This window comes from Tauraco erythrolophus, chromosome 7, assembly GCF_009769465.1.
Source record: "Tauraco erythrolophus isolate bTauEry1 chromosome 7, bTauEry1.pri, whole genome shotgun sequence".
Lineage (NCBI taxonomy): Eukaryota > Metazoa > Chordata > Aves > Musophagiformes > Musophagidae > Tauraco > Tauraco erythrolophus.
In genome coordinates, this window is record NC_141471.1 from 60,057,555 (window position 1) to 60,070,376 (window position 12,822).

General features: G+C 48.7%; 1 protein-coding gene across 1 annotated transcript in view; it reads right to left on the reverse strand.

The window, feature by feature from the left end:
• Positions 1-2,562: 2,562 nt before the first annotated feature.
• PDE1C (phosphodiesterase 1C) overlaps positions 2,563-12,822 on the reverse strand; it is a 274,905-nt gene continuing 264,645 nt past the window's right edge. The window contains exon 18 of the mRNA XM_086614381.1: positions 2,563-2,732. Coding sequence (XP_086470507.1) covers positions 2,563-2,732 — 170 coding nt within the window. The remainder of the gene's footprint in view (positions 2,733-12,822) is intronic.

Genomic DNA, 12,822 nt, shown 5'->3' on the forward strand with positions numbered 1-12,822 from the left:
TTGCAGGAGCCATATACGCACCTCAGGAAGGTCATTTCATTTCCCTGTGCCTTGACTACACAGCAGTAAATTCCAGATGGCAACTTGCATTTGCTTCTTGGCAAAGGAGAAGGTGTGGACCAGGAGAGCAAAGACAAAAATCATTTCCTTTGTGAAATGCTAGTGACACAAAAACAATAACCCCAATAAACCGTCGGTAATAATGAAAGGAAACAAAAAAAGAGGTTCCCCTTTTAACTTTTGCAAGTGACCCAGTGCTGCCCACTTGTCCAGAGAACAGTCAGGCAGGTACAGCGTTAACCAAAGGTGCCCTAAAGGGAAGGAAATGACACAGACAGAATAAGCATTTGGGAGAAGAGTGTAATTTTGCATTTCTATACAGCCCATTTGTGTAAAACATTTCAGGGTATTCTACAAGCAAAATACAAATCTCAGGGAATTTCTAGAGATAAATCATTTTTCATAAGCAGGAGGCTTTCAAGTGCATTCCTCTTTGCATTTGGTTTAGGCAGTGAGCCAGCCCGGCTGCTGGAGTCACAAGTTCCGATGGTGGTTAAAGTCAATGCCATAAACATGAAGCATGGGGTAAACCAGACGAAAATAACTGAAACAAGGTGACATCAGAGCACCTGGGGAGTGGAGATGCCTGACAAAACACTGTGGAAAGGTATCAGACCTCAGGGTGTGTGCATCTGAAATTGCAGTGACCCTCTCTAAGGGAGCGAGGGGCATCCGAAACACTGGAAAAACACCCCGGCTCTTTTCATGCAACAACCAGCCATAATTTTAACGTGACACAGCACACCGCCGTGCTACGTGCCCCGGCTGGTGCAGCTTTGATGTTGGGCATAGTCACAAACCTGTAGTGTATCACAGAATGCGCATTCGCAGCAAGTGAACTTTCAGAATTAATATAAACAACAAGAATTGGTAGGTAGCAGAGACACTTTATAACAGAGAGTGGTCAGCCTAGTTTTTCTAGAAGAAATTTTGCCTCGCAAATCTTTAAGACTCCCTTGGAGGAACCAATAATGGTTTGCAGCTCTCCATTTCGACAAGGCCTTAATCCAAAGTCTGTCCAAGCTACTGATCTGTCATGGATTGAAAGAACATCGTAACGTATGATCTTAAGATGGGTAAAGAACTGGTTAACAATGGGGGAAAGAAAAAAAAAACGAGTGGGATGAAAAGGTTAGCATTCATAGTAAAAAGAGGATTGTCCTCTCTGCTATTAAACGTGCTTATTCAGAAGATGTGATTTGGAAAAGGTGTTGATGTATGAAGAAAACAAGCAGGGGACAGAACTGAAGGATGTAAGGTTAAAAAAAATGTAAGAAAAAAAGCAGCAGAAGCAGCAGCTTACTTCAGTATAATTGGCAAAACCACCAATTCAGTGTTGGTAAGTGCAGAACAATGCATATAGGGAGAGGCAACCTCAACTCCCAAACTCCCCATGTGAATTTGGGCTACAAATTAATCAGGATTTATAACAGAAAATTCTACAGAAACTACTACTCAGTGCTCAAGAAGGTTCAAAAAGGAAAGGACAACTTTAAAAACTATTCAGAAAGGCATGGAAGATGAAACAAAGTGTCGTTAGGTTATTTTATAAATTTCTGGTACGGTGTATCTTGAGTACTGTATGCAGTGCTCATCTTTTCCTTTCAAAAAGAGATTTTTTTTTTTTAAAAAAGACATAGACAAGAGCAGCAAGGAAGATAAAAAGTAGAGTAGGTTTGCTTGTGAGGAGCGTACAAACAGGACAGAGTTCACTGGCCTGGAAAGGGAGAGCTGAGGTGGTAGGTAAACCCCCAGGGGTCTGGAGAGAGGGCAGAGAGTTATTCACCACTCTTTCTCAATGTGTAAAATTTGGGGCCAAGAGCAACTTTTTCAGAGGGGATACGTTCAGCTGTGAAACTCAGGTCCATGGGACACCGTGCACCGAAAGAACGCACAGGATCAAACTCAACTAAATGAATGTCACAAAAGACAATCACTGTTAAATTTAACATTTATCAGAGTTTGTGCAATGAACAATTTTAATGCTGTGCTATGTCTTCTTTTTCTTATGAGTGAAGCAAGAGGATTCTTTGTACTCCAGCCTCCCACCTTCATCCTCCTGAACACCTATCACACTGCGACAGGAGGACACTTCTCCTCAGTACAGTTAGGCAAGAAAAAACTTTCCCATGCTGTCTGAAATAGGAGTTGTTGTCTTACCTGTGGTAGGCAAAAGGTCACATTGAGAACACCATAAGTAGCCCAACAATCTAGGAAAGCATCGGCATCATTAATTTGACAGGAGAGTGGTATGCAATTACTTCTTTTAAGGCAACAGCCCAATATTTTAGTGCTAAGTGGGCACGCGCTGCAATAATAAGAAGGACATTGAGAACGTTTCTAACAAAATGTCCACTATATTTTGTAGCTAAATCATACACTTGTTTTTATCTAGAGCTGCAGCTGCTGTACAACACAGTATGGCCTGTGCAACGGTTACACAAGGTCCTCTGTCCGCCTGTGAGAAGTGTCATTCCAGAACGTGCCTCTTTATCTCTTCTGCTATTTCCTATTCCAGCTCTGTGAAATATGTTGGATCTTCTTCATCCTTCCCCTCTGGTCAAGTAGCTTACATCTCACCAGATGTTCCTCCGATTTCTTGTGAAAGACTGGGAAATAGTCTCCTGAGCTGTGAGTGGGCCTCCTGAGGTGATGCAGCTGAGGTTTGATGGCTGGCAGTGACAAAGGAAGAACAACGACGGTTACCATGCCTAGTATTCACTTGCTGGTGGACAAGAAATGAATTCCTCAGAAGCTGCGTCCATCCCTCTTGGCACAGCCGGCCTGTGCAAAGGAGGGTTTCTCAGCCTGAGAGCCAAAACTCTTTTGGGTTAGTGAGTAGATACAGACGGTTAGGAAAAAGTTCAGGAAAAAAAAAAAGATGTGAAAATACAGACATAAAACTCTAGAATGAAACAAAGACGTCTCCAAAATTGAAATTTGGGCAATTAGGCACTTCAGAATAGGTTATCCTGAAACCATGCCCTTATTTGGACATCCCAGAAGACCACACCAACACAGGTGATTCCCAAGAAAGGTTCTCAAGATCAGGAAACAACAGTTTAGAAGATAAACATGCCAAAAGTCTAAATGAAGAAGCAACTTTATACTTACCTATCTACATGAAGATAGCTAAACATCTCACTGTTTTCAAAAGATCATCAAACAAGGTCATTTTAAGGCAATAAATCTGGATTGAGATTACATTTCCCAAAATTCTAGAATAGGTGGGTCTGAGAGGTTTCATACAATTTTCCAGTAAACTACAGGCCATTGTGAAAGTCACAAGTGGGCTACATATGAATCTGACTATTCTCAACTTCTTGACTCCCTTGATTTGAATCTATGTCTTGCTTTCTTACATCTTGTAAGTACAAGTTGGGGACTGAACTGTTGGGGAGCAGCACAGAGGAAAGGGACCTGGGGGTCCGGGTGGACAGCAGGATGACCATGAGCCAGCGATGTGCCCTTGTGGCCAAGAAGGCCAACGGCATCCCGGAGTGTAATAGAAGGGGTGTGGTTAGTAGGTCAAGAGAGGTTCTCCTCCCCCTCTACTCTGCCCTGGTGAGGCCGCATCTGGAATATTGTGTCCAGTTCTGGGTCCTGCAGTTCAAGAAGGACAAGGAACTGCTTGAGAGAGTCCAGCACAGGGCCCCAAAGATGATTAAAGGAGTGAAGCATCTCCCTTATGAGAAAAGGCTGAGGGAGCTGGGTCTCTTTAGCTTGGAGAAGAGGAGACTGAGGTGGGACCTCATTAATGTTTATAAATATGGAAAGGGTGACTGTCATGAGGATGGAGCCAGGCTCTTCTCACTGGCATCCAATGATAGGACAAGGGGAAATGGATATAAGCAGGAACATAGGAGGTTCCGCTTAAACATGAGGAAGAACTTCTTCCCAGTAAGGCTAACAGAACACTGGAACAGGCTGCCCAGAGAGGTTGTGGAGTCTCCTTCTCTGGAGATGTTCCAAACCCGCCTGGACGCGTTCTTGTGTGATCTGATCTGGGTGGTCCTGCTCCAGCAGGGGGATCGGACTAGATGATTCTTTGAGGTCCCTTCCAATCCCTAACATTCTGTGATTCTGAGATTCTGTGATCTTTACACAGGTAGAATAAAAAATTAAACATGAGTATGACTGAAATGTATTTGTCTTATGCCAAATAACCAAGTAATAAGTCAATAACTAGCATGATAAGTACTTGAAAAGAAAAACCATTGCTCTCAGCATGAATCCTAAGAAGCAAAGAAGATTCCCCTGTGTGAGCTAACTAACATCAAACACTAGAACAGTCACACTCTCATCTTGTTAAACTCCTTGAGTGATTAATCGTACTCTAAAATGTCTTAAGAAAAAAAAACTATGGATTTCACAAACTTCAGAAATACACATCCAGATTTCTGCACGGTCATTATCTTTCCTGTTCTCAACTAGACGAGATCGACATTCATTAAAAGCTTGAAAAACATCCAGGTGAGTAACTGTTCTTTGAGGCACACTCACTTTTCAGATTAATTCCATTTTCTATACTCAGCATGGATTCAGCCAAACTATGATTGGATTTTCCACTGCTCAGCACAGGGGAATATTTATTGTTAACTAGAATTTCACTGGAGTTGTTCCCAGCAGAGATGACTTGGCTAATAGGTTTAAGGGGGTTTATCCAAAACACTGACAGTGCTGTTTATCATCCTTGTACAGGAGTTGATAAAGGGCATCCATGACATTTAATTTCTTCAGGCTCCAGTGACTCAAAGTGATGGGGAGAAGACTCTCTCTCAGGACTCTAGAGAGACTCTAGAGTTCTGTTCCCAGATTTCTCACTGACTTCTTGTGTGACCTGGGGTATAGCATTCACCCTAGTTTCTCCACATGTAAAATGGGAATAAAAATGAGAATGCTTACATGTTTTTGTGGGCTTTAATAGGTTACGATTCTCAGGAGCTTCATGCATGGAGTGATGTAAGTATTACAAGTTTCTAACCTTGATGCTGCTAAGGCATGAATTTCCTTTTTTTTTTTTTTTCCAATTTAGGGAAAATAAATAATAATTTTTTGAGATCATGGCTGTCATCAGGGCAATAAAAGCAGAGAATAGGTATTTGGAGAGTGTCAGTGTAGACTAGAATAGTTACATAGGTAGCATCATGCAGAAGGACTATCTATGTGTCGTTCAGACTTAGCAAGGAGGCTAAGAATGCATTAGCCACTCTGCTCTGGCCAGCGGGACTCAGCATCTTACAGAACAGCAGCTGTGCAAACATCAGATTTGTATCCACCCAGTGTTTCCTCTTATCCTTTCTTTGATACCACTCTTCTTTTGACTCCCTTTAGCTGCTTGGTATAGACACCTGCCCTACATCAACATTAGGTCTTGATTTGCTTAAGGTATAGTGGTCATGACAGATGAAAGTATGAATGAATGCCAGTGCTGCCTGTTAGTAGACAACTGTGAATGAAAAAGGTGCAGACTGCCAGGAAGATCTCACGCAGCACTAGTCCTCAGGTTCTGCTTGCAGCACCATAGTTAAGGGCTGCCAACCTCATACCACCCTATGCCCTTCCTGAGGGACACACACCTGTAACTGACCTCTGCATTTTCAAAGACTTCTGCTCAGCAGAAGTGAGTGTAGAGCTTGTAATCTGCTTCTAAGATTTTAGCAAAACCCTACAGGTTGGATCTGATACACCCTGGGTTTAACTACAGATATTGTGTTGAGGATATCTGCAAACGCATTTTCAGCAGACCAACTAACAGGTTTCAGAGAACCATGGAACTTGTGCAATGCTTACATGATGGAACAAGAATTGTTCATTTCCCCATCCCTCTTGTCCCCGGGTTGAGTAACACAAAAGCAGCCTACTACACTCCACGCATCTCCACTTAGATCAGTAGCTTGAGGCACTACACCAGAAGCTATTACTTTCTCTCAGCAGTGATGGAAGCTCCTATAAGCAGCCATAGTTAATGCCTAAGAAACTGGTTTGGAAGTTGAGGCACATATACAGAAGGGCAAGTGAAAAAACGTGCCAGATTTGCCACAGATTAAACCATTCATCCATGAGTTGAGAAACCACAGGAGTATCACATACTGCCACAAGTTCTGCCCTTTAAAACGATCCTGAGATGTGCCAGGCACCCACTGGTTGAGGTCAACAAGAGAGCCCATCAAAATCCAATTACTTTGCAGATGATCACTTGAACTAAACAGTCCAGACAATGCCAAAAGCTTCAATCTCATCGATAATCTGACCAGGAGAAAAACCTTTATGGAGGAGTCTGCCCGCAGTATCGAGCACGACAGACATTTCATGTGAGCTCGAAGCCAGGAGATGCATCACCACAGTCCACAAGAATTATTGTACACCATAGTCAAAACTTTAGCTAGAATTTTCCTGCTTCCACTGACTTTGCTAGAAATATACTTATTTGCAATAGTTTTTGCCCTGTTGCAATAAGAAGGAAGTCACTGCTAACAATGCTTACTGACCAAAATACTACATAGTCGTCTTCAGTATTTCAAACCACTAAAACTTGTTCTAGAAACAAACACTCTTATTGTGAAGTAGCAATACCACTCTGATCAGAAGACAGAAGGCAAAACACTGATATCCTTTTCCTTTCCTTTCCAAGTATCTCAAAGAAGACAGATATAAATCTTCCTATTCATTCCAAAGTCACGTCCCTTTGAAAAAGCCATTAAAATGTCATTTCCTTTAATGCCATTGCTAAAGTCACTGAGTAAACAGCAAGGTTTTTACTCATCAACACTCCTTCGGAAAAAGATTTGCCTCTGACAAAACTTAAGAACACAGTCAGCTGGGGGGATTTCCACGGTGGTCTGTTGGCACCGTCCATGCCAACCTATGGCTGTGGTTCGCTCAGGCTTTCTCGCAGGCTGTGGCTGCCAAAATCACCCTCCCTTACACCCCAGGAAAAGGGTCTGTGTCCGCCAGATGAAATCCCCTGTCCTCCTTGCTGCGGGGCCCCACGGCTGTTAGCTCTGGCACAGGGAGGGGACGGCTGGTAGAGGTGGTCTCTGGGCTGCAGGGATGGCTCTGCCCTGGCCGGAGAGAAGAGGAACAGCCCTGGGATTGTCCCCGGGAGCCGAGTGGCAGAGGGTGTGTCAGGGACACCCATAGCTGTGCCCAGTGCAGGACACCAGGGGCAGGGACAGCCCCTGGGCACAGGGATGGCCTCGGGGCAGCAGCCAGAGCCTCCTGGAAGGTGCTGGGGGGAGGGGGCGGGGCCTGTGCCCGGGGGGCGGGGCCTGTGCCCGGGGGGCGGGGCCTGTGCCCGGGGGGCGGGGCCTGCCCCCCCATGTCACAATGCCAGCACCCGGCAACGCCCACCCCCGGGCACTATAAAAGGGAGCGTCCCCTGTGCCCGCAGCCAGAGCTGGCCAGAGGGCAGAGAGGAAGGACGGGAGGAGCCGCTGGGATATTACTTGGCGGGGCCTGAGGGAGGAAGAGCAGAGGCTGGACGAGGCTGCTGGAGGTTCTCCACTGCAAGGCCAGCTCCTGGCCAGGCCACCTGCAAAGCCCATCTGATGGATGGAAATCCCGCTTCAGCCTTGGGGAACAGATGCAAGCGCCTCAGGAGATGAGGAGAACCACCAAGCCCTGGAGGTGCCTGAGGCTATGAGGCCCTTTCAGCTGGACAGCAGAGGCAAGACCAATGCAATGCCTTCTTGAGGAGCACTGCAGAGCTCTCCATCCTCATCCCCTGCAGAGCCAGGGGCAGCAGCCGTAAGAAATGGGATGCACAGATGTTTCCAGGGGTCCCAGTGCTTTGGAGCAGCCACTGGTGCCCTGCCAGGCACTGGAAACCCTTGAGATGGCTCCAGGTTGAGGGAGAACAGGGCTTGGGCACCTCCTGGGAGGTGTGAGCAGCCTGTGGGAGGAGGAGGCAGGTCTTGCTCCCATGCTCAGGGAACAGCCGATCGCCAGTGTTGGGGTCAGGAAGGAATTTTCCCCCGGGGCAGATTGGCCCTGGTCCCCGGGGGTTTTTTGCCTTCCTCTGCAGCATCGAGCATGACCACTTGTCAGGGCTCCTCCGGTCCCTGTTGCCTGGGTCTCCACCTGCTGCTCACGCCCCACCAGGATGGCCTCTCGTGCCCCGCATCTGGGGGGAGGAAGGCTTTTTTTCCCCCACACTGGGCCAGCAAGTGTGCCCGGGGGTTTTTTGCCTTCCTCTGCAGCACCGAGCACAGCCCCTTGCCGGGGCTCCTTTGGCCAATTTGGGCCAGGGGCTGCTGCTCCTGCTCCACAGAGGTAGTCCTCGTGCTCCGCATCCGGGGGGCATTCTTAGACTCCCAGGGCAGGCCCAGGGTGGCCCTGGGGGCTGCTTCTTGTCCTCTGCAGCATCGAGCTCTGTTGTTCTCAGGCTCTTGTTTTAGCATGTTTTCCATAGGAAATCAATCAGGCATTTCTAAGAAGGAATACAAGGAGCCAAAAAAATTCCACTGGGAAACGAAGAGGTATTGCTCACCTTCAAAAGACTGGCAACTATCTAATTGAGGAGCGTGTCCTGCTTCAGACCGAGGGCTCAGTCTTTGAGCCTTGCTAGTGTCAAGGTTTTGCCCTCCTGTGGAAACACGGCAAAACGGAATGAACACAGCAGAATTCCAAACGGCACTGCACACTTGCTTTCTGAAGTTCGGTGCAGATGGTCCAGTTCTCTGGAGATGATCCACAGCTCTCGCCTCTCATCAGAAGGGACATGTCTCCTTCTCACAAGGTGACAGAGCCAGTGCTTCGGCTGGGACGTGGTTGTGGGTATTCAGTGCCTTCTGTTAGTGCAGGGCTGTGCAGAAATGTCATGAGAGGTTTTCTCAGCATGTGCTGTGTCAGGCAAGGAGGAGGAGGAGGACAAGGAGGACGAGGAGAAGGAGGAGGAGGAGGAGGAGGATGAGGAGGAGGATGACAAGGAGGAGGAGGACAACGATGAGGAGGAGGACGACGATGAGGAGGAGGACGGGGACAACAAGGAGGGCGACGATGATGAGGACGTTGTCCTCCTTGTCATCCTGCTCGTCCTCCTTGTCATCCTCCTCCTCCTCCTCGTGATCGTCGTCCTGCTCCTTGTTGTCATCCTCCTCCTCGTTGGAGGAGGAGGATGAGGAGGAAGCGGAGGAGGAAAAGGACGAGGAGGAAGAAAGGAAAGGGTTTATTTTTCAAAAATGTGCTTTGCTCATGTGGAAAAGTCAGCTGTTACTGCATTTAGTACTGGAAGAGCTGAGACGGAGCAGGGACAGCGCGTCGCACAGTACACAGGACGTCTGCTGCAAAACTGGAAATACTTTTAGGGCCCTCTGCACCTTAAGTTTTAGAGGTAAATATCTGGCACCTCCGAAATGTGAACCTCATCCCAAAACTCCTGCAGAATTCTCCACTTCAGCTGTACGATCATCCTATCGCCTTCCCGGGCAGGATCAAGCTGTTGAAAACAGGAGCTTTCACCCTGAGTTTGAGCAGGGAATGACACGAACGGTTCTGGTTCACTTTTAGAAGTAGGAGCTGTGCCAAGAGCAGCAACTCGGTGGCAATGCCTACAAGGGCACTTGGGGTAGCCAGAGCTGTTCTAAGGGCAGCCTGAAGACATCCGAGAGGAAGGCCTTGAGGAGCCGGTGGAATTACTTGGAGAGGTCTGAGAGAAGAAGACCAGAAGCTGCACAAGACTGCTGGAGGACAGAAGCACCAACTACTCCTGCAGGCACCTGAGGCTCTCAGGCTTTTTCAGCTGGACAGCAGTGGCAAGACCAAGGCAATGCCTTCTTGAGGAGCACCTCGCCATCCTCATCCCCTGCAAAACCAGGGGCAGCAGCTGTAAGAAATGGGATGCACAGATGTTTCCGGGGTCCCCTGTTTTCCAGGGGTCCTTGCCAGGCATGGGAAGGATTTTTGCCTGCAAGGTCAATCAGGCCAGGGGCCTTCGGCCACTCTTGGAAGCCCCTGAGATGGCTCCAGGTTGAGGGAGAACAGGGCTTGGGCACCTCCTGGGAGGCGTAAGCAGCCTGTGGGAGGAGGAGGCAGGTCTTGCTCCCATGCTCAGGGAACAGCCGATCGCCAGTGTTGGGGTCAGGAAGGAATTTTCCCCCGGGGCAGATTGGCCCTGGTCCCCGGGGGTTTTTTGCCTTCCTCTGCAGCATCGAGCACGACCACTTGTCAGGGCTCCTCCGGTCCCTGTTGCCTGGGTCACCACCTGCTGCTCACGCCCCACCAGGATGGCCTCTCGTGCCCCGCATCTGGGGGGAGGAAGGCTTTTTTCCCCCCACACTGGGCCAGCAAGTGTCCCCGGGGTTTTTTGCCTTCCTCTGCAGCACCGAGCACAGCCCCTTGCCGGGGCTCCTTTGGCCAATTTGGGCCAGGGGCTGCTGCTCCTGCTCCACAGAGGTGGCCCTCGTGCCCCGCATCCAGGGGGAGGAAGCTTCTTAGACTCCCAGGGCAGGCCCAGGGTGGCCCTGGGGGCTGCTTCTTGTCCTCTGCAGCATCGAGCACTGTTGTTCTCAGGCTCTTCTGTTTTAGCATGTTTTCCATAGGAAATCAATCAGGCATTTCTAAGAAGGAATACAAGGAGCCAAAAAAATTCCACTGGGAAACGAAGAGGTATTGCTCACCTTCAAAAGACTGGCAACTATCTAATTGAGGAGCATGTCCTGCTTCAGACCGAGGGCTCAGTCTTTGAGCCTTGCTAGTGTCAAGTTTTTGCCCTCCTGTGGAAACCCGGCAAAACGGAATGAACACAGCAGAATTCCAAACAGCACTGCACACTTGCTTTTTGAAGTTCGGTGCAGATGGTCCAGTTCTCTGGAGATGATCCACAGCTCTCGCCTCTCATCAGAAGGGACATGTCTCCTTCTCACAAGGTGACAGAGCTGGGACGTGGTTGTGGGTATTCAGTGCCTTCTGTTAGTGCAGGGCTGTGCAGAAATGTCATGAGAGGTTTCCTCAGCATGTGCTGTGTAGGGCGAGGAGGAGGAGGAGGATGAGGAGGAGGAGGATGAGGAAGAGGAGGATGAGGAAGAGGAAGATGATGATGAGGAGGACAACGATGAGGAGGAGGGTGAGGACAAGGAGGAAAAAAGGAAAGGGTTTATTTTTCAAAAATGTGCTTCGCTCATGTGGAAAAGTCGGCTGTTACTGCATTTAGTACTGGAAGAGCTGAGACGGAGCAGGGACAGCACTCCACTGTGCTGTTGCACAGCACACAGGATGTCTGCTGCAAAACTGGAAATACTTTTAGGGACCTCTGCACCTTCAGTTCTAGAGGTAAATATCTGGCACCTCCGAAATGTGAACCCCATCCCAAAACTCCTGCAGAATTCTCCACTTCAGCTGTAGGATCATCCTATCACCTTTCCGGGCAGGATCAAGCTGTTGAAAACAGGAGCTTTCATCCCTGAGTTTGAGCAGGGAACGGCACGAACGGTTCTGGTTCACTTTTGGAAGTAGGAGCTGTGCCAAGAGCAGCAACTCAATGGCAATGCCTACAGGGACACTTGCGGTAGGACTGAAGATTTCTTGCAGCAAAAACACTTGTGGGAATTCAGGCTCTGGTTTCGTGTTCTTTGCTGTGCTGACCCTTGGGGAAACTTGTCCAAGGAAAATCCCCGCTTGCCAGAGCATCTGTATAGGGAGTTATTGTGGCTTCAGACCTGTCACTGCCCTTCTCATTTCGAGGACCAGCTGATTGGTGTCGAATCCAAAGTACCCTTCCCATGAAGCTGCAAACTGTTTGCTGCTCCACCAGCTGGGTCCAGCATGCTGGAGTGAGTCAAGGTCTTGGTCCATCTGAGCAGGGCTCAGCCAGAAGAGGAAATGTATCCTCGGTTAAGAAACGGAGGGATTGTTCTGAATCTTTGTGACCTGGGAAGTTAAAAATTTGAAAAGGACTGAGTTTGTGGAGGACAGCATACACCTTTTCATCCATTGCTAAGGCTGCTTCAGCCCCTGGCGTCCCACCAGGCATTCCTGCTGCCTCTGCAGCATCGAGCACGGCCCCGTGCCGGGCTCCTTTGGGCCCTTTCGGCTGCTTCTCGCTGCTGCTCTTGCCCCTCTCTCCAAGGCACTGCTGAGCTACCAGAGCGCTTTTCCTGCATCTCTGGCCAAGGAGCACAGCAGCGGAGCAAGTTCTGGAAGGCCAAAATGGTGCTTGTCATCATTGTATTGTCCTACTTTGGAAAACATCGCAGAGTACCACACACCACTTCTTCTTTTGTGTGTGGTCAGTCCTGATCCTGCTTCTTCACTTTCTCCCTCTTCAGGAAACAGGGGCTGCTTGGCTCTGTTCCTGTTGCTCCTTTCCGTAGCTCTGTGCCTTGCCTTTGCCACACTCAAGGCATGTCTTTTCCAGCTCAGCTGCAGAAGGCATCAGCCTGCTCCTGGCTAACATGGGCCTTGTGCTAATGCTTGTGAGCATCGGCTGTGAAACAGAGTCAGAAAAAACAAAATAAAAAGAATCGCCTGTTTCCACTTGTAACCTTTGTGGTTTGTGTTCTTGGAAGTGTCTTTGGAGCTGAGACCCCCGGCGTGTCAGGGAACGCTGCTCCTGGGGAGCGCAGGGACACAGCAGGACAGGACAGAACAGTTCTGCTGTTATGCCCAGAGTTCTGCCTGACGAGCTCTGACCTGAGCCAGAGGGTTCCATCCAGGAGAGCAGCTCCTGCAGTGCAGCCCCAGGCCCAGCCCGGGGACAGGGGCACAGACAGACACACCTACACATGGCTCAGGCTGAGCTGAGACACGGCCCCTGGGCCCTCG